This window comes from Elephas maximus, chromosome 21 (assembly GCF_024166365.1).
Source record: "Elephas maximus indicus isolate mEleMax1 chromosome 21, mEleMax1 primary haplotype, whole genome shotgun sequence".
Lineage (NCBI taxonomy): Eukaryota > Metazoa > Chordata > Mammalia > Proboscidea > Elephantidae > Elephas > Elephas maximus.
In genome coordinates, this window is record NC_064839.1 from 80,005,580 (window position 1) to 80,030,638 (window position 25,059).

At 40.7% G+C, this 25,059-nt stretch overlaps 2 protein-coding genes across 4 annotated transcripts in view; one reads left to right on the forward strand and one right to left on the reverse strand.

Annotated features, from left to right (window-relative positions):
• Positions 1 to 16,416: 16,416 nt before the first annotated feature.
• On the reverse strand, positions 16,417 to 24,751 carry LOC126065180 (uncharacterized). Of its 2 annotated transcripts, none has more exons than XM_049865002.1 (2): positions 24,188 to 24,751; positions 16,417 to 23,683 (listed from the first exon to the last, which is right to left on the reverse strand). In XM_049865002.1, exons 1-2 carry the CDS (start codon positions 24,298 to 24,300, stop codon positions 22,771 to 22,773), a joined length of 1,026 nt encoding a protein of 341 aa, XP_049720959.1. In that variant the 5' UTR covers positions 24,301 to 24,751; the 3' UTR covers positions 16,417 to 22,770. The 2 variants fall into 2 exon arrangements, with proteins under 2 accessions (XP_049720959.1, XP_049720958.1); XM_049865001.1 differs by having other exon boundaries at positions 23,839 to 24,751.
• The window catches only part of TENM3 (teneurin transmembrane protein 3), a 793,331-nt gene continuing 792,356 nt past the window's right edge, over positions 24,085 to 25,059 (forward strand). The window contains exon 1 of one of the 2 annotated variants that reach the window (XM_049864999.1): positions 24,085 to 24,301. The gene's annotated coding sequence lies outside the window, so the exon portion shown is untranslated. Of the gene's footprint in view, positions 24,302 to 24,654; positions 24,905 to 25,059 lie in introns of those variants that run through there. The other variant, XM_049864997.1, reaches the window with a different exon arrangement.

Here is a 25,059-nt window from a genome sequence, read left to right on the forward strand (position 1 = left end):
GCAATTCTGAAGGTTAAGGCACATTTACACTTACAGAAAGCTGGCTTTTAAAGTGATTAAATAGCTTGCAAAATAGTGCAGTTTAATAAAGGGCAGTCAACTGTTTTATCTGGAAGTGACCTGCACTTTCAGAGACAATATTTGAAAAATCACCTTAGTTTGTTTTCTTGATAAGACATTAAAGATTTCATTTGCTGTCTTAATTTTAGGAGAGAATTTGAGATCGCCCACATGCTTTGCTTCTTTTTCTCTCTTCGGATGTTCTTCTTAAGGCCATTCCACGATTGAAACGAGTCCACAAAGAAGGGGCAAGAAGATATTGCTGTCTTGTATGGAATTCATAGAGAGGAGATCGAAAGTTGTGTTTTGGTACCAGGCATAGATTTCATCTGTTCCTTCCATCCTGACTCTCTAACACCAGAGGTAGTTGAGAGCTGGCTGGACTTAAAGGAATAATGAATACACACCAATGCATGTTTTATATATGAAATGAAAATGTCAGATTATTTCAAGGTAATAAAATCTTATTAGATTTGTATTTTCTGGGATAAAATATAAGCCTGCCATGCTAGCAAAGTTACTCTGAAGCAAATCAAACATCCAAGAAGAATTATAAATAAAACAAAATGTTCAATAGAGAGAGACAGAGACCAAGAGGACCTGAGAGAGAAAGAGAAAGAATGAGAGAGAGAGTGTGTGTGCTACTTTTATTCATTTTGGTGAGGCTCTATCTAAATGAATTCTTTCCTAACTTCTTAACCAAAATATGATGACATACTCACGTAATTTAACCTTTTCCTAGCAATGCAGGGCCGTCATTATGAACATTGCACAATGACGTTCTAGGAAGATACTGAAGAATACTCAGACATTTGCCGTTTATGTTAACTGAAGTCAGACTACCCTGCTTTTCTTGAATACCTCTGTTTACTTTTAGTATTTTTGTCAACTTTTCTCTTTTCAAGGCTTATAGGTAGAATCTCCGATTTTCTGTATCTAAACCACTACGCATTTCAAAACCATATAACCAAATTTGTCAAAATTATGTACAAAGTAAAAGCAGTTGCTAGGAAGGAACTTTCAAAGTCCCTATGAGTGAAGTGTTTAGAGTTTACCCTGAGGACTTTAAACCACTCGTTGTGTGTGTGTGTGCTTCCTTTCTGTTTCCTTTTTTGAATGCAGTCATTGAACACCAGATGTGAAGGTCTAAATTTGAGGAAAGAGAAAAGTCAAACGAATTGACGCAAAGTTTGCTTGTATAACAAATGCACGTATAAAATAAGCTTTTCTTGAAAAGAAATATATTCTTCTGTGTGCGTGTACACATATATCATACATAGTAGAGGCATAAATAATTTACATTTCCTAATAAGAAAAATTTATATGATCATGTATTTTCTTTAATAGATTCAGAGTTAGATGTGCTATTACTGGGCAAAAACCCTCACTGTACATATAACAATGTGGTTTATAAATAATAAATTATATTATGTATACAATAGATATTTACATAAAATAGACAAATGAAATTATCTTTAGTGTGTACATGTGTGTATACATACTATTAGTTTTGAATAGGGAATACATAAATAAAATCAACAAGCCTCCTCAGTTCCCCCTCTGCTCTGAGACACAATTATCATTTCCAGTTTCCTCTATATTTACATTTTGGTCATGCATGAAACAATCATGGGTGTTTGTGTTATTTCAAATGCTGTCCTCGGTGCTGGAAATAGAAAAATTGTGAGTTGATGTCTTTGCCCTTGAAGAACTACAAACTAGTGGTAGAAAGTTAAATAAATAAAATTATGACAGTCTAGTCATTCATTCAGTAATCATTGTTTGGTGCTCCTTGTGTGCTAGGCTCAATATCTAAATATGACAAGCACAATGATTTCGATATTAGCTAAAAACAAAAACAAAAAACTCATTGCCGTCGAGTCAATTCCAACTCACAGCAACCCTATAGGACAGAGTAGAACTGCCCCGTACTGTTTCCAAGGAGTGCCTGGTGGATTCAAACTGCTGACCTTTTGGTTAGCAGCTGTAGTACTTAACCACTGCGCCACCATGGTTTCCCATATTAGCTGAGTGCTTTAGATAAGTGCCTTGATCCTGGACTCAATGAAAAGTTTTACCAAGCAGGGTAGTGGGAGGGAGAGAGAATTCTGGGCTACGAAAACATTTGATAGGCTTTGATAATGCAATAGAATTTCAGAGGCTATCTAGTTCAGTATTTTCCAAGTGAAAATTTTCAGGACAGCTTTTTATTCTCTCTCATTCATCCTTTGCCCTATGCTACTCCTTGGCAACAATGGTTACAGTTTGGTTCCTTTTCTTTTTTCTGGTCCATAACATCATTTGAATTGTGAGAATTTGATCTAGTCCTATATTGTCATTGTATCGATAAAAGGGCAGACACTCAGAAAAGTAAAAGATTTGCCCAAGGTCACAACTTAGTTTATGGATAAACATAATGTAAAACTTGTAAGTCCAGTCCAGTTGCCTTTACATTCTATGACAGTTTTATCTTTGTTATACATATAAATACACACAAATGCGTGCGCATGCACACACACACACACACACAGAGAGCACTTTCTGTTCTTTACCCAGACCTCTCCCTCTGAAGAGAAGTTCAGGCATTCAATGAGAAGACTGGGAGCTGAGTGGGGGAGGCTGTGTAAGGCCTATCCATCTGAGGACACTGGAATTTACTGGGAGAAGCTAAGGCCATCCATCTTTCAAACAAGCTCTCCAATCTTCACTCAGACATGGCAGCCAGTGGCAGGATTCTCAGTCTAGTTAGAATTGAAAATAGAGAAATCTGTTTTGTGTAGTGCCTGCCTTCCAAAGCTCTCCTGCTTTGTTGTCCCCTGTATCATCATTACGCTCTTTAACCCTAACAACAATAATTGATTTATTTAAAAAAATATTATATGCCTGCTTACTGCCAGGCTCCATTCTGGATGTTTGGGTACATCAGCAAACCAAACAAAGATATCTATCCTCAAACACTTTACATTCCCGGGGGGAGTGACATCAATAAGTAGATAGATAGATAGATAGGTCTTATATGTATATATATATATATGTCATCTGGAATGCTATGAAGAATGGGAAAAAATGTATACAATAGAGCAAGGCAAGTGGAATCAGAAGTACCATTACAGTAAAGCTATTTTTCCCTTTGCCGTTTTAAATAAGGTGGTCAAATTAATCCACATAGAGAAAAAATAAATTTGAATAACGACTTCAAGGAAGTGATAAAAAGGAGTGAAACAGTCAAAAGAGTTCCAACAAGTGAATTGCCACTGCCTGTGGCCAAGCACGTCTGGTGTGTTCACGGAGCACCAAGGAAGCTGTGTGCCTGCAGTGAGATGAACAAGGAGGAGGGTTCTAAGAGATGAAGTCAAAGAGGTAATAGGGAGCAGATGGTGCAGGGCCTGGTAGGTCAGTGTAGGGACTACGGCCTCAGCTCTGAGTCACATGTACAGGAATTGCAGGAGTTTGAGCACAGGCATAACATGATCTGACTTGCATTTTAAAAAGGTCGCTCTGGCTGCTGGGTTGAGAGAATAGACAGTAATGTATATAGACATGTATGTATGTATGTATATAGATAGAGGGAGAATAGTTAAGAGACTATTGCAATAATATAGACAGATGGTAGCCTAGGGTAGTAGCAATGGAAGTGATGAGAACAGGTCAGATTCCGGAAATATTTTCAAAGTAGAACTAGAAGGATTAGAGGAAGGGAATGAGAACAAGAGAGGAGTCAAGGCTTTTGGCCAGAGTCATTGAAAGGTTTGCATCTGCCATTCGCTGTGTTTGGAAAAAAGAGGGGGTAGGGGTTGGCGGAAGACCAAATGCTCTGTTTAGCACATTTATTTGAAAGTTCCTATTTAGATAAATTGCATAAATAGTTACATATGTGAATCTGAAGTTAAGGAGAAAGATCTGAACTGACAACATAAATATGGGCAATTTCATCACACCAAAACAAACCCATTGCCATCGAGTCAATTCCAATTCATAGCAACCCTACAGGACAGAGTAGAACTGCCCCATAGGGTTTCCAAGGAGCAACTGTGGATTCGAACTGCCAACCTTTTGGTTAGCAGCCAAGTTCTTAACCCCTGGGCCACTAGGGCTATCAGCATATTATTGTTGTTATTAGGTACCATAGAGTCAGTTCTGACTCATAGCGACCCTACGTACAACAAAGCGAAACACTGCCCGGTCCTGCACCATCCTCACGATCCTCATAATGCTTGAGCCCACTGTTGCAGCCACTGCATCAGTCCATCTTGTTGAGGGTCTTCCTCTTTTTTGCTGACCCTCTACCTTACCAAGCATGATGTCCTTTATCTGGGACTGACTTCTCCTGACAACATGTCCAAAGTATATGAGACATATTCTCCCCATCCTTGCTTCTAAGGAGCATTCTGATCATACTTCTTCTAAGAGAGATTTGCTTGTTTTTTCGGCAGTCCATGGTATACTCAATATTCTTCACCAACACCACAATTCAAAGGCGTCAATTCTTCTGTGGTCTTCCTTATTCATGGTTCAGCTTTCAAATGCATGTGAGGTGATTGAAAACACCATGGATTGGGTCACCTTAGTCTTCAAGGTGACATCTTTGCTCTTCAACACTTTGAAGAGGTCTTTTGCAGCAGATTTGCCCAATGCAATGTGTCTTTTGATTTCTTGACTGCTGCTTTCATGGGTGTTGACTGTGGGTCTAAGTAAAATGAAATCATTGACAACTTCAATCTTTTCTCCTTTTATCATGATGTTGCTTATCAGTCCAGTTGTGAGGATTTTTGTTTTCTTTCTGTTGAGAACAATTAAGTGTTCCGGAATTCCCATTTTTTTGCAATATTATCCGTTACTTGTTATGATTCATAGTCAGCATACACATAAACTCACCAAAGAAGTGAGTTTAGAAAGAGAAGGAAAGAAAGGAAAGAGGAACACTCCAACATTGAGGCTGGGAATAAGAATCAGAAAAGGAGCCTGGAAAGGACTGGCTGGTGAAGTAGGAGGAAATCAGGACAGTATCTCTGGTTGGCGCAAATGCTTTGCATTCAACTACTAAAAAAAAAAAAAAAGAGGAAGACCCTCAACAAGATAGATTGACGCAGTGGCTGCAACAATGGGCTCAAGCACAGCAAAGATTGTGAGGATGGTGCAGGAACAGGCAGTGTTTATTTCTGTTGTACATGGGGCCACAATAGTTGGGACTGACCCAATGGCACCTAACAACAGCAACCCTAACCTAAGGTTTGGCGGTTCGAACCCACCCAGTGGCACTGCAGAAGAAAGGCCTGGTGATCTCCTTCTGTTACTGAGGGCCCCTTTCTCGGGTAAACCCAACTGGATTTGTGCTGCCCAATAAGACTATTGAGGCAGCCTGGAGTCACACAAGCAAATTTATTTTGCCAGCTGCAAGCAAAAGGAAACAGTAAGGGCTAGAACCATCAGAGATACTGTCTCACCGATTTGCCTAAGAGCCAAATATTCACGGGTTTCAACAACGAGGGTGGGAGAGGTTTTGATGTTTATTTATGAGGGTGGGGGGGAAGGGCTGAGATTTCTGAGAAGGGGTTGGGTTATGCAAATACAGGCGTGCACAGAGGATTTCTTCAAGATGGAAGTCCTTCGATTCCCCTTGACATAACTCATTATGGGATGTGACACAGGCGCACTGGTTTCCTTTCTCACATCACCCCTTTAGGTAGGCACGGGCAGGACAAACAGTGGTTACTTTTACTTCTTTTGCACACACTCTGCACCTGTGGAGTTCTGCAAGAACTATATTAAGTTTACTTGCAACATCTTGGAACATTTCACTTCGTACCACCCCTCAGCTGGAACAGTTTGCCCCACAGGGCCTGTGTGTTCTGTTCTACCCTCCAGGAGGTGGGTTATGGTTGTACCAGGTTGTTTATTCCACACTCTGTCCAGCTTGCCTTCCCCCCACCCCCAGAGGCATGGGCAGGGCAACCGGCCCTCCTCCAGCCTAGTCATGTCTCACTTCCATAAAGACTCCCAGAACCTAAAGACTACAGCCAAGAAAATCCTATGGAGAAGCTCTATTCTGTAACACATCGGTCACCGTGAGTCATAAAGGACTTGAAGACAATGGGTTTAGTTTTTGTTTTTTTTGATGATGTCTTGAAAGTCAAGTGAAGAAAAATGTGTCAAGGTGGAGGGAGTGATTAACTGTGTTGAACGCTACTGATGGGTCCAGTACAATGAAGACTAAGAATTGACCTCGGAGCTTTGCAACATGGAGACTTTTGGCCAGCTTGATGGGAGCGATTTCTGTGGAATGGTGGTGAGGAAAGCCGGACTGGATTTAAGGGAGAATGGGAGTAGAAGATTGTAGTTTTCGGGAGTAGAGGATTGTAGTCATCAAGTGCAGACAACGCTATCAAGGAGTTTTCCCACAAAGAGAGCAAAGAAATGAGGCAACAGCTGACAGAGAAGTTGAGAGGTTTTGAGGTTTGTGATGATTGAAATAATTCGGTAGGGGCCAAAAACAAATAATAATATAGCTGAGAGTTAAAATTGGTGATATGAGTATATAATAACATATTCTTGTGAATTTGAAAACCTCATGTAAAATACATATTGAAATTAACAAGTTTCTGTGCAAAGTAGTATCTAGTCTACAAAATTCACCCTTATTCTTTCTGACCCACTTAAAAATGATACTAGTTAAGTGTTGATCTCTTATCTCATTAAAATAATTAATACTAAAATATTTATTAGTCTCAACTTTCTATCTAATATCAATTATATTTTTGGAGATTTGCAATAAAATGAATTTCTAATTGGAAGATATTCTGGAATGGCATTTTTTGACTGCTTGAGATGTTATTCTTTGCATATTTAGTTTTTCAGAGACTAAAATATGTTGAATCAGGGAAAAAAAAAAAAAAGATTGAATCGCTACTGTTATAGAGTCAAAATGCCCCAAATTCAACCCTAGATCAAAGAGATGGACAAAAAACTTTAGTGGAACACACAAGGTTCACAGCACACCACTCCCACAACTAAACCCATCTCCCTCTTTGAGATAGAGCAGATACCAGAGAGTCCAAACCACCAAAGAACAGTCTATTTGTAACACTGAGGAGTCAGACTAGAAATAGAAGTTGGGTGCTTTAAGATGAAGAAGGTTCTAGCATGAGTAGATTTAGACAGGTAAATTCAGGATGCTTAATGGGCTCTCCCAGCCCTGGTGGTGCAGTTGTTAAGAGCTTGGCTGCTAACCAGAAGGTCGGCTGTTCAAATCCATCAGCTGCTCCTTGGAAGTTCAATGGGGCAGTTCTACTCTGTCCTATAGGGTCACTACGTGCAACGGGTTTGGTTTAGTTTAATGGAGCAACACATCTTCAATCCAAAAGTATGTTTGTCCTCAAATGAAGTAATCTCCTTGCTTTGCCCTGAAGATCTGTTGGACTATGAACCAGGTTTGCCTGAGCCCGCATCATATGCACATATGTAAAATGATGGTCTGAATTGCTATCCATTGACTGAATTGACCACACCTTCCCAGTGAGCTAAATCTGAATAAAGAGCCCAAAATAAACTTTTACCTGGCTGACTATGCCTATGACCTGTGGGTCCCATAAGATCTGATCAAAAACCCTACTTATGGAGTAGAGACCACTGAGCCCAGGCAAGTCCCAAACCACCCCATCCTAAACATGTCCACTTTTAAAGAGAGCTTTCCTGGGAAGCATGGAGTTAGCATAATAAAAAAAACCATACCCAGTGCCCTGGAGTCTACTGGGACTCATAGGGACCCTATAGCATAAAAAAAAATAGCAGAGTGTATTTGAGAGCCACAAATCGCCAATCTATCTTTGCTAAGGGTGGCTTTCTTAAAAAAGGTGTAGCCTATATTTAAATGCATATGTAGTATTTGATGCATGTTAATGAGATCAATCCAAAGTGAATTTATCTGTAGGCTACCATGTACTCCAAAGATGCATAAAGTTAAAGAGCAGGGACTTTCCGTGTAAATAATTAAATAAAAATGATTTTTTAAAAAATATTTATTCTTGTGAGCTGCCTTTATGTTTCCTAAGAATGTGTTTGTAAAGGGTTAATATTAGATATAAGGTGGACTTTAATGGGTAAACTTAAAAGCAGCTAACAACACAGCATCCTGTGTATAACTTTCATAATTGTGCGTTCCTCCAGAGAGAACGGATATCATTATCAGCGGCGCCTGCCCTAGGAAACTTGGCAAGGTTATGATTGTTTGTTACATCTTTGGTTATATTAACATACACATTAATATTTATAAATATTTGATGTCATGTTAATTTTTCATATAAGATGATTTATGTAATGTTGCTGTGCCCTGGTAGAGGGCATTTGCGATATGCTTCAAAAGGGAACTGAACTGATGCATGTTCTTTAAGGGAACTTGCCTGTAGATCACTGTTCTTACAATGCATTATTCTGAACAGAAGTGTTTCAAAATAAATTATGTGAATTGTGGATTTACTCCATTAACATTTTAAATAAAACATAAAGGAAAAGACCATGCTGAAACTATTCGCTGCATTTTTAAAAGGAGCTCTGTTCTCTTGAAGCAAGACAGAGTTCACCGAAATAACTCTTTCAAAAATGAAATTATCAAGTAAGCAATTATTTTGAAATTTTGTTTTAAATAATATTTTATAGTCTATATAACATGCAAACTAGAAGAGTCAGAAAAGGATATTAACTTGGGGCAAAAAAGAATTGCAATGCTTTTATTTTACCGGTTTTCTTCTGTTAGTATATTTTACTGTGAACAAATTTGGATATTAAGGAAATGGAATATTAATTAGGCAGAATCTATATAATAAATGAAATGTAAATTATGAAATGAATACCGGTTTTAGGTGAAAAAATTAATTTGTTTTCAGAAAGTTTAGCTTTAAGTAGTATATATAAAAAAAATATAAAATGCGTGTAGGTCAATATGAGACCGATAATACAGAGTGTGAAGAACCATAGGTTTGTTCAGTATATTAATGTTTCATAACATAGGTCATCAGTCTACATCTCCAAATAGCATTATTAATGTTTTACTTATTTTTTTATTATTATTTGGTCAAAAGAGCCATCAAATAGGATCCAGGAGAAAAACTGTCAAAATCTGTATTTTGTATGATAATTCATTTCCCTATTATATTGGATATTGTCTTTTTAACTTTTTTTCCCCCCCTGTGTCTGCACTTTTAAGCACCATCTGCAGTTAGGCTATTAGCCTTGGAGTTATGAACAAAACGCAAGTTTTGGTGTCCTTGTTTCCTTTTCAGTAATTCTAAATATCACTTTAATTATCTTTCCCTATTCAAATCTTCTTTAAGGGGGACCACTCAATATTTTTCTTTTTTTGTGTGTCCCCCAAATGAGGTATCACCCTGTAGTATAACAATGAGAAGTTTTTTAGTAAATGTGAGAATTTTGGAAATCTTTATTTCAAATATATATCTTCATTGAATATTTTCTTCTTTGAAATTTATCAGCTAATAATAATTAGTACTTTTCAATTTCAATTCATCCCTAGCACTATATTAAAACCTTTAAAAACTGAAGAAATTAGCTTTGATTTGATATTATGAAATCTGGCTTGCTCTTACTTGGCAATTAATTTGAGTAAAACCTAACTGACTTTTTTCTCATATTTTCGTACTGAAATTAATTCTGTCATCACAATTATTCACATTACAAAAAAAAAAAAAAATCACATCGAGCCAGGAGGGAGGAAAATGCTTTATTCTGAAGCTCAGCAAGAGCCGTGGCAACAAGCACGTGGCAAAGGTGGCAACAGGTTTGCTTCACCTCGTGACGGAGAGAAAGCATTCCACAGAGTGGATAACTATCAAATTCTATTGAATTCGCATAATAAATATCATGTGAAAACAACATTCCTAACGCTCTGTGGTAACTAACAACAGCAATAATGCAAACAAGACAGACATGCAATCAGCAATGGATAAACTGTATTAAGCATAAATAATCTGAGCTAACACCAACGTATGTTCAGCCTAGAACATTTATGTTACTGATGTGGAAAACCTATTTACATTCTACACTATGTAATACAAAGAAAAAGAAAACAGGGAAGTTAGGATTTGACAGTACTCATACTGTCAAATCTTAATCATAATTCCCTCTTCAGAATTCTTGCTTCCTGAATGAAAAAGAACCAGAAAATAAAAGTGTATATTGCATATGATCAAAAGTTACAAAATGTAGTAATTGAAATTACCAAATACATTGGCAGAGCTGTGTAGTTTGAAACAATACTAGGTCACCAGTCAGGAAAAATCTAGAAATTAAAAGCTCTAGGTATGAAAGGATAGGTAATTGGAAGGAATAAGCGTAAGAATGGGTCTTACCTGTAGGTTGGTATTACATTTTATATTGCCGACAATGTCTTTGGGCAGTTAAGCTAAAGAAATCAGAACGAAAGCCGTCTACGCTGCGCTGATTCTTTTATAGGTGTCAGCATGTATTAGATGAATGATAGATGCATGCGTATCTCTGAATGTACAAATCTATGTTGAAGTATCTACTATTATTCTATTTTAAAGTTCCTAATCTGGAACCCTGGTGGCGTAGTGGCTAAGTGCTACAGCTGCTAAACAAAGGGTCAGTGGTTTGAATCTGCCAGGCGCCCCTTGGAAACTCTATGGAGCAGTTCTACTCTGTCCTGTAGGGTCGCTTTGAGTCAGAATTGACTCGACGGCAGTGGGTTTAATCTAGTCATAAAGTTCCATAAAATACAATACAAAACATAATCACAATAATGTATCACTCCAAATTATATTTCATTTTTTTGAACTAAATTTAGGCAAAACAAACTCTTTTCTCAAATACACTTTGGAGAGAAAATGGTCTGAGAAATCAAACTACAAAAACAATGATCAATTTAATTGAAATCTAGATTTTTATATTTGGGGACAATTTAGTTATCAAAAATTAAAGACATTAAGGCATTTCTAGATTAGAATTTAATTGAATTAAAACACTACAAAATAGTTTGTCTAGCTAAACATGAAAAAATCCTAATAGTGGTCCTCTCACTAAAATTCAATATTAAAAACCTAATCCATAGTTGATCCATGCTAGTAAGTAAGGTTAAATGGATAGAGCTCACAAACATACAAATCACATTACTTTTTATAACTGATTAATACTCAATCATGCAATGTTAACATCACCAAAATGCCGTACCATGCGTTTGAGTAATAGTATAGTAAACCTAAGGCGTCAAGTCAAACCCCACATAGGCTACTTTTTGAGAAGCCTGCTTGCCGAGTCAGAGACATTTACGCACTTAACTTGCACATTTCAATCATCAATTAAAAGAAGTTGTTGAATGAGCAAGGATGGCTTAACATAACATATCACCACAAGAAGAACTAGTTTATCAATCATACAAGCCTTTTCTTTTTTTTTTTTTTTAGTGTCTTTAAATCTGTGCAATTGGTATTAAATAAATGTTTAAGATAAAGCTGAAAGATTGTAACATCAGTTCGCACAAATCATTTCATTAAGCCTATCACTAAAATACTTCACATTTACTTTTATTTTTACTACATGAGTTGAAGAGGAAGTGTAATAATTGAGTAGAAGAATTAAATATATTTATATACATAATAATAAATTCTACGTAACCCTTTAAAGTTTAAGTAGTGATCTCATTTGATTCTTAGAATACCTCATAAGCAGGTATAGAGATGACTTTTAATTACTTGTCATTTGATAGATTTAAGCCCAGAATGAAAAGAAATTGGCATTTGACTAATAGTTCAGTTTGCTGGTGATGATAGTGATCCTTGATGTACCAAGTGGATTTTGACCAGGATCGTGCGTGTAAATAAGCTAATCTAATTATTTAATTATTTCTAAAGGTCTCTATTATATGAACTGTGTTGACATAAATATAAAAACTAAGGGTAATGGGGATGGGGGAGTGAAGAGCAGATAAAGAAATTGTGTTCTACAACGTAACCCGGAACATATGGCGTGTCTATACATATGACATTAATATGCCCGATACAATCAATCACTTAACTGCTCATCCACCATCCCAGATCTTGACAAATTATGTCTGACCACACTAATATGCATCAATTTCCAAGATAATAAAGATGAGTAAAGTGTTATCAGGCCATAGTTCACTTGTCTTCCTGTTTATGAATATAATCTAAGTCTGTGTTTTTACTAATACTAAATGCTAAGCCTTTTTTTAAAATAAAACTCTCATTCAGATTAACATTTATATGTTCTGTTAGATGTGATATTAGTCTTTTCAATCATTACTATATCTTATCCATAAAGAAACATACTGGGTGTATTTGCTTCTCCAGTTTCATTTATTGATATTAAATTCTGCCTTTAGGAAGAGTTACGGGTAACCATTTTAGGGTTAACCCATCACTGTGTGATTAAATGTAAAAGGAAACCATTCAAAAGTCACAAGAATGAAATGTAACAGAAAGCACAAGGGGTCAATACTGATGTGTATTTTTCGTTCCACTGTGATCTATCGCTATTCAGAAAAATTGATTAGACAGGTTCATTATTGTTTGCAACCACACATAAGCCATTATGATCCACACTTACCCCCTGAGGCGTCCTCATGGACAGTTTTTTCAGCGATTTGTAATTCAAGTAGCAGTAAACTCACCCTGTTTAACTTTCCTGGTCCTAGAAAGAGGATTACCAACTTCTACAAGCTAAAGGCCACTGGAGCAGTTACAGCTTTCCTGGAAAATTTTTATCAGAGTCACAAATGTTGATCGGCCCAAAACCGTATCCAGTCCTTAGAACAGTAATTAAACTCTCTTCGCACGGATTAGTCGTTAATGTGAGAACCATCATTCTGGAGCTGAGATCTTCTACAAGTCTTGCCTTAAACCATCACATTAAAAAATATGTATTGAGGGTTCTAGTCATTTTATTTAGAGAAATAGATGAAGGAATCATAAAGTATGTCATATTTGGGGTAATTTTATTGTAATTCTGTACAACACATAAAATGAATAATCTTGCTACGGAACAGGACAGAGAGTGAAAAAGTTCACTTTTTTCACATTATAAAACAACTTCTCAAAATAGACTCAAGCAACAAAAATAAGTGTCTTCTTGTGGAAATCTCATCAAATTTTTTATTTTTGTTTTTTAAGAGGCTTTGCTCTTTCATTAAGCTCAAATTTGTATTTCTGAGTATGCATGGTTTTATGTCTGTTTAATACGTAAACTAACTTACAAGCAGGTCAGGCTCTACTCCTGTTTTTATTAAGAAAGAAATACATGTCATCATTAAGTGTTCAGGCTCTGGAATCAGAGTCATTAATTCTGACTCTTCCACTTAAATCGGGCAAATTACTTACTGTTTGACGTTCCTTATCTTTAAAATAGGTACAATAATAGTAACCATGTTTGAAGTTGTTATGAGGGTTACAGCACATTACCTGCAAGAAAGAATGCACACAGAGAAGGTAGGCCAGGAGGAGAAAGGAGAAGGAGGAGAAAGAGGAAGAGTCCAGGTAGTGTGCTGATAATTGCAGTAGTCAAGACAATATAAAAGGACAGACTTATTCCAATGGTTGTCCACTACTCCCAATAAGGACTTTAAATTGGAACTGTAAGAGAGAACAGGGTCAAACCCTTAAATGTAATAACAGTACTTCAATTGAAAATCACATCCTTTGGAGACAAGGCATTGCAAAAGAAGGAAGTGATGATGGCAGGGCAGTGATAATGTTTTATGTTAAAAATTTAAGGGCATTTATCAGTAATACATCTTAAAACTATCCTAGAAATACCATAGGATGCTGACCTGTAAATGCCTAGCTTCCAGAATAAGCTCTTAACTTTTTAACACATTTTATTTTGGGTTTCTATTAAAAGTTACACATGCTGATTTAGCTTCATCTCTGTTGCACATGAAGAATTCTTTAATTTCAGATAATAAATAAAACTAATACATATTTAAAGGTTCATTCTAAAATCTATATAATTTTAAAATCATACATATAATATTAAACAATATAGTCAGCAAAATTTATATCCAGTGATCCAACTATTAAAATACAATAGAAAACGCTATCTCAATTTACAACTTATGGATTTTACTATTCTTGGAATGAATGATTCAAAATCTAATTTTTGAAGTGTCACTGAATTTTCTTCTGGAATTTTTCAGACACATTCTCACCCTCTTCATTTTGTGAATTTTGGATTCTTCTTTAAATGGGACTGTGTAATTTTTGCATATAATTCAACTAGATTCATTTGCAACAACTTATCTTTAATAGGGAAATGATAAAAACTGAAAAAAATCTATTTGCTTTATGCAGAATATTTAGCCCAGGGCAATAGTTCTTAAATATCTCTGTGCATAAGAATGTTCTTGAAGCCTTGTTAGAAACACCAATTTAGTAATTTCATCCTTGGACATTTTGATTCTGTAGAGCTAACGTAAGGCCCAGGAATGTATATTTTATAAAGAACCTCCAGGTGATTCTGATATAGGTAGTCCAAAGGCCACAATTACAGAAACATTGGTCTAGGGTTTATAATCAAGATAATCTTCAAATTTTAATAATCTATTATCAAAATAATATTCTAAATGTAATGAAAATTGATTCAAATTAGTTTGAAAATAAATATCACATGTACCATGGCCTAAATTAAATCTCCTTTCCAAGTAGTAATACTGCAAACTCTTGAGGCAAAGTTCCAGTACCCAGTGACCAGTGTAAATAGACTGATAAAACTCCATTAAACCTGCAGCATCGGCTCTAACCTGCGAATCTCCGTGCACTCTTCTTTTTCCTTCCATCATCCTCTTAGTTTATCTTCTGTTTGAGCTTGTCCCCCCTTTTCTTTCTCCTAACTCAAATTCTCTCTGCCAATTTCCCCCCTCTTTATAGACTCTTAGCTCATAATCTTCTCATGGCCTACTTTTTTTTCCCCTCCTAGATATCTTATCCAAGGATAAAAGGGGCAGTTCCATCTTGGTCTTTCATAGATTTTATGGCTTAAGAGTGCTGGATTTGGAGGCTAGGGCAGGAATGAAGTGTTAGTAAACACAGAAAGAAAATGTTGGACCCTTACTCTACCAGCCCTAACTCTCCTTCCTCCAAGCCAGCTCTAGAAATGCTTGACTTCTTAATTTTTCCCCCCAAGCCAAACAAAACCCAGAGCTGTATCTTCATGAGAGAGATTAAAAATCATATTATACAGACTGTGGGAAATTGCTTTATTCCAATGAGTCCTTTAACGTTTTCATGGCCTTAATCTACAACTCGCCTCTCTCAGGAATTTATCACACTATAAAGCAATCCAGGCTTTGTTTGCTGTCTTAATGTAAACAAAGTGGATCCAAGTGTCAGGCAAGAGACCATAGTTTTACCTAAACTGTTGTCAGCTTTACCTAAACCTTCCTTGCCTAAGTTGGGAAGATTTTTCTCTTGAGAATAATGATGTTTTTGGTGTCATCTTAAAAAAAAATTTTTTTTTTCGTGAGCCATGAAGATAATTGCTTAGCCTTCCAGATACAAACTCATGTGACTGTGATCTAATTTACTTCCAAAATCTGGATTTATGAATGATACAGTTTTAGTCTCTTACAGAAATCAGTCATGAGTCAAACACAGGCTTTAAGTGGAAGTAAAAAAGAATGAAAGTATCAGAATCCTAAATTGGACTTAAAATGTCTAGTCTTAAGCAAGGCCTTTGTCTCACTATCTCCCATTTCAAATGGGACAATGGGCCATGATGTGCTTCGCCATTTTGAGGAACCAGTACGTGAGCGTGAACTGCAGCATAAATGTGTGTGTGGAGAGCCCTGGCAGTACTGATGATGTAAACATCTTTTCTCTCCTGGCGTTTGCAGCACAAATATGACTTCTAAAAGCAGTCACACACACACAAAATATAAAACTCACCTCTCTGCTTATGTATCTTCAGTTGATATTTCACAGACAAGAAGGTTTGAGACTGAACCCTAAATGATCTGTTAATGATTTGGGATTTTAAACAATTCACTCTGAAAGCTGGTTCTTGTAATGTAGTTTGACATGAAAATAGCACTGTCATTAAATTCAAGGAAATACCACAGTTTAATGCTTAATCACATTAAATTTAAGATAATTTGTATGTCATGAAGCTGTATTTTGGAAACATGAAATTGAACTTTATTACTGAGCAGACCATGTGTAAGTAAAGACTTTTAGCCTCAGAGCACTTCAGTACTGAGTTGTAGTTCCAGAAAGCTGGTATGGAAAAAACACCTACTTATTAATTACTACATTTAAATACTTTAGAAAACACATGCATGTAATTAAGACATCAATAATGACAAACAATAGTGCCACAGTTAATTTCTTGTAGAATAAGTGTCTTTCTTTCAAGCGAAAAATTCTTGCTCCTTCACATGTCTCGTGAATTCTCAGGAGTATTCCTAGCCTCTGACTCAAAGCTTGTTAATATGGTTCTTTTTTCAAGGAGTTCTGATTGTGTGTAGATGTTGTCTGGGTGATGGAAGGGTGGGGATTAAGCTGGATTTCTCACAGGGTCGGTTTACAGAGTAAAGTCTGAAAGGACCGAGCAGAAGATTTACATTTTCAAGCTAAATCATTAAAATTATGGTGAGTAATATGTATTATAAGGATATTAACATATACCTAATAGGTCACCTACGCCCACACAGGAGTTTTAATACTTGTTAGGAATTCCATTTACTTGACAGAAATGGTTTTGCCTGATTGCTCTAACCTATCATGATACCTCAGCAAAACGACTGATGTCATTCAATAAGGAGTTAGGGTCCATTCAGGACAATCCCGTTATAAAATCTTACAGTCTACAATGCAAATGAGAACGCTGTTTAAACATAAAATGGACAAGAAAATCTGGAAGGGGCTAAAAAATTTTCTAAATCAAAAAAACACTAGTCTTCACTCCTAAACTTTCTTCAATGTTTTTCTAAATATCAAGCCACAATTGAGTGTGTCTCTGTCTTTCCACTCTAAGGACTCAAACTTTTCACGATGCACAGAAAGACCTTCCCGTAAGAAGGCCTCCCCAGTTGTTTGCTAACTGATGCTTCTCCACTGTTACTGGATGTGATGTTTCCATTGGGGCTCAGAGAAGCATGGCTAATGACATCAGCAAGCTTTGAGTTTCTCACTGCCAGTTTTCTACACAACTTACACTTTTGTCACTCAAACTGCACCAAATTGCTCCAACAATTAATCTTAAAGCGCAGAAGTAAAGGGACTTTTAAATGGACCATTCCTTCTTGGGATTTTGTGTTTAAAAACAGAAAAGTTCCCATGAGTGAAGGGGATAAGTTAGGTTTTCCAGCCTCTCCCCAAGTCCTTCCCTTTTCCCCTACCCCTAAAAGGAATGAATTACATTTCTCTTCTTGTCCTTTAAATGAATAGCATAGTTTGGGTGAAATTATTGGGCAATTGCATGCCTTTTATGCAGATAATGCTATTTGATGAAAGCGGTGTTTTGATCTGCTGAGGATAATAGGGACCCAGGGCTGGATCCATTGGAGAGAGCAAAGCTGTCTTCTGTGATAACTTCATCTCAGCATGAGGTCAGACGGGGAAAACCGGGATGGGGGATTAAAAAATGACACAGTTGGAGCAGTGTTCAGTTCCCTGCTGTGCTCCTGGCTGCACACTATAGCTTATGTTTCTGATCTGTTATGGTATTGTCTGCCTTTCTCTCTCAGAGCAGAAAGAGATTGCTTAAAACTTTTCTTTTTTCAGCTAGAGGGATTAGTTCTGTGCAGCTTTTTAATTAAAGAAACTGTATCTTTTTCAAGGCAATTTAAAGCTGCAGGGGAAAGACTGTCAACATCCCTAACTTAGTGCTGCTATCTGTAGCAAAATGGAAGCTCGAGGTTTGATATTCAGAAATGGGGGGAAAGGAGCTATAGAATCCTGTAGTATTTTTAACCTTCAGTGATTGCTCAGATCCCTCAATGAAGAACAGTAAATAAATTATCTTGCATAAGTCCTGAATACATTTCTATAACTAGTAACTTCCAGCCACTTGGCTTTTTAGCTAAGCTGAGCTTGCTTAATTAAATCTTCATGACGAAAACGAAGTGCACTTGAAAATAGTGTAAGAGGAAACAGATTTGGCTATATTCCCGTTTCTTTACCCAGAGATCATTTTTAAACATTTGCATTTTACTGAAAGTGATAACAATAGAAAACGTCTGCTTGTACGGGCAATTTGCATTTAAACAGTGCAAAGTACAGCATTATGGTACTTCATCACAAGAAACCTTTGCCTTGGTGATAAGAGGTCATCATCTGAGGGGAGCATGGATTGAATGTATCCAAAGTAATGATGAATTTGTCAGGACGTACACATTGGAGTTGAACTTATGGCTCAGTTTAACCCAGGTTAATGTTGAAAGTCCTCAGATGTTTCAGATAAGGGCCATACGGTTATCACTTTACAAAGCATACAGGCTCTGCGCTTCGGTTGCAACATACACATCTCCAACTAAACTCCATGCCGGATCAATTAGAAACAGTCCTCCTCAGCAGACAGGGACAAACAGAGATCGTTCCCCCATTACCAGCTGAACCCTTGTCTTGAAGAAATGAAAAGCAGTCATCGTAGGCCCTACACGTCCTACTATTAAAAATCCACAGGAACCAGGAAAACAATAAGGGTTTCATAAATACTGTCATATGTAATATAAAATACTAAGAGTAGCAGCATTTAATAGGTGCTTACTACATTTTTTTTCCAAATCCTCTTACTGAAAAAGAGTAAATCAAAATTTAATCTCTTTGCCTTTTCCCATTATCTTTGTCTTCGTGTTTCGGATCTGAGAAAAGTCAACTAAGTTCAAAGGCGGATTGATGAGGCTTGCTAGCACGACTAGAATTTCTAAACTACATGCCATTAAAAAAAACTGACCAGCAGGAAGTAGAGAAGTGTGCTTAATAAATATATTTTTCAAGGTACATTTCATTTATGACACATCCTTTTTTAAACAAAAGGAAGTCAAAATGGTGGAATATAATGAAACTATTTTATCCATGTATTCACTCATTCATTCATTTATTGAGCATCTTATATTCCAGCCCTTGTGCTGGGCCCTGGGGCTTTAAAGAGAAATAAAGCCATGCTCCTAAGCGCCAGCAGCTATCAGCTACTAGAGAAAAAAAAAAAAAATTTTTTTTTTTTTGAGAGGCCAGTACTAAAAACAATGCCCTCACTTACTACTGGCAGAAAACATGGCGGACACACTTCTGAGGGAGGGGAGTACCACTGATAGGTGCTGTGTTAGCTGTGTTCCAGGGGCTGAGGGCACTCTTCTGGGAAACAGGACATTTCAGTGGGTCTGACACAGAATTATAGCCACTTGCCAGCTTTCATCTTAGCCTGTATCTACCCGTTAACTTATAGACCAGATCCTGAAATACTAAAAGACAGTATATTATTAACAAAACTGTCCTTCTTTGTCACTAACTGATGATGACATTGTCAAAAGCTCAGGTCTACCTTCAATATACTATATATACTGCTTACTAGAAACTTGTTCATAGAAAATAGGGCAGAGCTTTAAAGGCACTCAATGGTAACTATTAATTATAAAGATTGCATCTTTCAGTGTGGTATAATGTAACAGGCTTCAAACACATATATGGAACTCAACCAAAATTAGGAAGTGTCACAGGTGAAAAGACGCCTCTCTGTTCAAAACCCTCCATAGAGCCTGGGGTCTTTTATGATGGTCTAGCAAAACCGATTCAGCAGTCTTTACCGAAGGTCCGAGTCCCATGCAGCCTTGGTTTATGCGGTGGAACACAGACTAATGTACTGGAAAAGTGTGGTGCCATTTAAAGTTGGATTTTATATGATCACCAGTCCACTCTATAGCTCCAGAATGCATGTCCACTGAGAGAGGCCTATGGGGCTTTAATTAAGGTAATGAAAACATATTTTCCACTACAGTCATTTAATTTTATGACTGTCAGTGATCAAATCAGAATATTTGTTTTATAGTTTTACCTCAATCTAACAGCCAAGAAAAATGTTATTTACTTTTGAGTAACTTGTTTTTGAGGGTTAAAAAAAAAAAATTAGAGCTATCTGCAAGACTTCCCCATAAACTTTAAGTTCTCAGCTGTAAATCGTTCCACATTGCTTGCTTGCTGCACTCAAGTTGGAAACCCTGGTGGCAAAGTGGTTAAGTGCTACACCTGCTAACCAAAAGGTCGGCAGTTCAAATCCACCAGGCGCTCCTTAGAAACTCTATGGTGCAGTTCTACTCTGTCTTATAGGGTCACTATGAGTTGGAATCCACTCGAGGACAGTAGGTTTTTTTTTTTTTTTTTTTTTTTGGTTGCGCTTAAGGTGAAGTGTTTAGCAACAGAACTCCGGTGCCTAGAACTCAGGCTTTCCTCAGGTCAGAACTACCAATTCTGCCACTGTTTGAAGCTGCCAGTAGGTAGCTCGTTTGTGGTTCTCAGTGGAGATTCAACCTGTTCGGATTACTCACTTTCTGATTTTTTCAGGGGATGTGCTAGGTGTCTGTTTCAAAGCTGGTCATTTCCTCCGTTTCCTCACCAGTGCCTAGGGCACGTGGAGGTGGGAGTGGCTGTAGCCTAGCGTAAATGAAATGCGTTCAAAGAATACCTATGAAGTCCAGCGAAGTTCACAAGCCTCCTTGGAAAGCCTCATGTCTGCCTGACCCGGTGTTCCCCTCTGCACGCCTCAAAGCCCCGCTTGTCAAAGGAAGAAGCGGCTGCGGAGACCGGCCGCATCCCCTGCGAGGGAAACGGGGACCAGGGCCCCCCAGCCGCTGCAGCGGTGGGTCGGATCTTTGGGAAAGGAGGAGAAAACCGACAACCCCAGAAACAACAGCCTCTAGAGGAGGTGCACGTGAAGCCAACCAAACTGGACAAGCATCACCTTTAAGTGGGGAGAGACACTGGGCCAAGGTCTGGGCCTGTGGGAAGTTGGTGCAGCAGCAGAGAGGGGTCCTGCCTCAGTAGCCTGGCGACAGCCCGTCCCTCTCCCAGCCCACCCCGGCCCTGAGGGCACAGGCAGCTTCTTCCTAACCCCAAAGTGAACCCGGAGGTTCGGCCCACTATCTTCCGCGGGAGCACCTTTCAGAGGTTTGCACATGCCGCAGGCATCATTTCCAGGGGCAGGGAAGTGGGGTGGGGGCCGAGGAGTGCTCAGTCATATTTTCTTTTCCGAGAGCTGCGTAACGGCGTGACCAGGGGGCCCCACGGGAGGGCGACGCCGCCACCTCGGTCCCATTATCCCCTGCACGACCGGCTGCGATAAGGCTGCGCCCGCCGGGCAGAGTGGGCTGTGAGCGGCCGGAGGTTTGCAAAGCAGACAGCGACGTCTTGCATTTCTTCTCCGGCTGAAGTTTTTATTGCTGCAGAGGGCAAGGCGCGAGCTAGCCGCCGTCCCGCCCGCCCCTGACAGCTCAGACAGGCAAAAAGCCTGTTGGTCACGTAGCCAGCTGCCTCTCTGCTTTCCAGGGATTCATCTGGAGCGCCAAGTCTGTGGTACGGTTTGGCACTGCACAACATCAGCTTTTCCTAACGGCCTCAAACGATGGAACTTCTTTGTTAGGGAGAGAAAAAACAAAAAGAAAAAACACTGACCCCAACTTAACACCTAGAGGTAAGCTGCCTGGATGGCGGGCGGCGCCCACAGACGCAGGCAGACAGCCAGGAGGGCACCTGCGTGCTTGGTCCCCAGCGACGCCTGCACGGAGGGCTCAGGGCCCGCATTCATGAGTTGTATATTTTCTACATTGTATCCTTAGTGGGAGTGTTGAGCATCACTACTGAAAAACTTTGACTATCATGTAAAGGGGGTCTGGGCTAGAGACTGGCTCCAAGATTTACTACCGTTTCTAAATTTTATGAGTTCTATTGTTTCCTACGTCTATTACCTGCGTTAGCTATAATGAGAGTTCTGGAAAAACGAGCTGGAAAGAAGAAACATGGCTTTCCCTCTCCCGCCTTCTAACTCCCACCTGTTTTATCAGCAATTTAGCTCTCAGCTCCGACCTCTTCAGGGCTGAGGCAGAGGGTCTTTTATTTTGTGTATTTCCAGGTAAGCAAGGGAAGGAAGAGCAAGGGACTAGGGCACGTTAAGAAAGTTTTAAAGCCTTATGTTTTCGTGGCTACTAGGCCACAAAAGTCATTTGTGAAACACTAAGTTTTCTTAAGATCCTGTCACTGATGCGCATTTTAAGTAGTTTTCGTGATTGTTATGTAATATCTTGGGATTTATCTTCCTAACTTACAAATTTTCTTGAGATAATGACAGTGACCAGAATGAGAGGATATAACTCATTGCTCCTACCGCCTTATTTTTAAATGTGACCCTCATATTGTAGGAAGGAGTCTGACCCGACCTGGGGCGACTCCAGGTTCCTCCTGCAAAGATTTGCGTGTGGTGCTTGGCGTCGCGGGCGCCAAGAGAGCGGGGCGGGTTTCACGATTCCTCGGCGCAGTGTACTGCACCGGGTCACTTGGCTACTTCCAGAACTCAGATGGTGAGCCTGGGTACGCAAATTCAAGTTCAAGGGTTCTCTTCGTCAATTAATCCCAAACTTTGGAGAAACTGTCGTTAAGGTTCATGCTTTCCGAAGAGGCGTTGTCCTTGTTTCACAAGCGCTTGATCTGCTTCTAGTTCTACACAGTCACGGGCCGAATCACTTTAGGAGTGCAGGTCGGTGGAATTCCCCTCTGTGACGCTAAGAAGGCAGGTAGATTGAGAAGATTTCCCGGTGCCAACGCTTCCGATGACCCGCCGGGGCTCGGGCGGGCCGGGACTCTGACCCTTAACTGCACGCTGGCGGGCAGCGGGTTCCGGAAGGATGCATGGTGCCCCCGCCGGGAGCCACGCGCGCTCGTCTGTGCCAAGCGCGCACGCCCCACCCGGGCGCCGCTCTGTCCTGGAACCGACATGTGCCCGAAGGTGCCAAGAAGCCGGCGAGCTGCTCCGCGAAGGGCGCTCACTGGGTGTGCAGAAACTCCGGAACAGCAGGAACTTGGCGTGGTTTAGAAAGCTCCCCAGGAGGGCTTTCCTCACGCCAGGGGGTCTGGGAGCCGGGAGCGAGAGATTCGGTAGGAACAAGAGTAGAAAGGCTCTTGTGGAGAGCAGTAAACTTTTTTTCTTCCCACAACAAAGTGGAGGTATGAGTAGTGTTCGGCTGCTAGTCTGAGGGGAAAATAGGGAAGCGATGGGGGCGGGGGGACGCTGAGGTGGGTAGGCTTTTAAGGACTCTTGAATCTGTCCCCTGGCCTGTGCGCGCTCATTGGAGGTTCTGGCACTTGAACCTGGGGCGGACATTTTTTCTGCGACCGTGCCCGGCTGGGTCTGTAAGGGAGTCGGACTGTTTAGGGCCACCATCCCCACCCCAGTCAGAAGGTCATTTGTGATTTTGAGTCTCGGAAGAGAGGATGCTCTGGAAGGGAAGGCGCAGGTCATTTTCGGAGCCTCAGTAAAGGACGGACCGCCTTCCGGGGGGTGGAAATCCTTAATTACACTCTGTCTCGGAATCCATCTTCCCCGCAGTGTCTTGCACGCCCACCTGCTCGGGTGACTCAGCTGACCTGAAATGCCCACCCTATGGAAGATCAAGAAAAGTAGTTTTCTAAGAAGGTTGGAGGTTTGATTACACACAAGTGTTTCCACTTAAGTCCAAAGCAATTGCCCACCCCCTCCCCTAGCTGCTCCTCCTCGCCACCCAGAGAAGAAAAGGACACACCCGCCCGCACGTACCCCCGCACTTTGTTGGTGTGTGTGTGAATTTCAAATGGCGTTGTAAGTTCATTAGTGTTTGCTTTGCAATCAGCGGCGGGCAGGCCCCTCATCGGAGCCGAAAGCCGGCAAGAGCCATTCATCAGCGTGAAGTGTTATTCATGGATGACCCCTAAATCACGGCACGAGTAGTGGAGGCACTGATTGGTCACAGCATGGGAGCCTCGGTGCTTTCCCGTACCCGACGCGGCCGGGAAGAGGGAAGGAGGGAGGGACGGCGAACGTGGTTCAGTCCGGCAAATCCTGTTTGACAGAAAAAGGCAGTAAAGGGGGAATATCTGTCTTGAATAAAGAAGAAGAAACAAAGTACCTGTCATCTTGACAAGTGGCGGAGCGGAGGAGTCCAGGATTATAAATGATCACAGCCGGGTCCAGCTCGCCGGCGATTGGGCTCTCCCGCGATCCGCACTGGGGGAAGCGCATGGTAGGCTCCTCTCCTCGCCTCCCCCACACTCACACTCACACACAGAGGCACACACACACAGACGCACACTCACACACACACACGGACACGTGTCCGCGCCTGGGCTCGGGCACACCCGGGCCAGCGCATCTCCCCGTCACACAGTTAAGGTCCTGGATGCCTGCTCCCTGGCACAGCGCCCTGCTCGCCTCCTCACCTTTCCCTCCTCCTTCCTCGCCTCCATCCTCCCGCTGCCGGGCCCAGAACCGAGAACTCGGGCCAGGCCCGTCGGCCGAGGAGGAGGCAGAAGGGGGCCGGCGGGAAGGGAGAGGGGGAGCGCGCGGGAGAAAAAGAAAGTGAACTCATTGGCGCCGCGCGCTCCCTCCCCCGGCCGCGTCCCGGGCCCGCCGCGGCCGGCCGGTGGGCAGGCGAGGAAGTTGGAACCCTTGCTGTTCTCCCCGTCCCCGCCCCGGCCCCCGGCCCCACACCCGCTCCCTCCGCGGGGCCCCCTCCTCCGCGCCCGGCTCCTTGGAATTTGGCGAAGCGCGGGGTGCGCGCGGCTCGGGTGGACGCGGCGGCGGCGGCGGCCGGGCAGGGAGCCGGCGGCGCGGGCCAGCGAGCGCGGTAAGTGCGGCGCCACCGCCGGCGCGCCCTCCTTCCTCCTGGGGTCCTAGTGCCCGGGCCGCGGGCGGGCGGGCGGGGAGAGCGAGCTCCGACTGCGCCTTTCTCCGAGCGGCTCTAGGAGGCGGCAGCAAGTCGGCCAGCCGTGCTGGCGAAGG

What these genes read in the sequence shown, in the direction of transcription:
- LOC126065180 (XM_049865001.1), bottom strand. Translation starts at nt 23,960, where the DNA reads ATGAATGGCTCTTGCCGGCTTTCGGCTCCGATGAGGGGCCTGCCCGCC. An exon ending in CACACCAACAAAGTGCGGGG is followed by an intron (nt 23,684 to 23,838) that starts GTACGTGCGGGC and finishes GATCTTCCATAG; the next exon opens with GGTGGGCATTTCAGGTCAGC.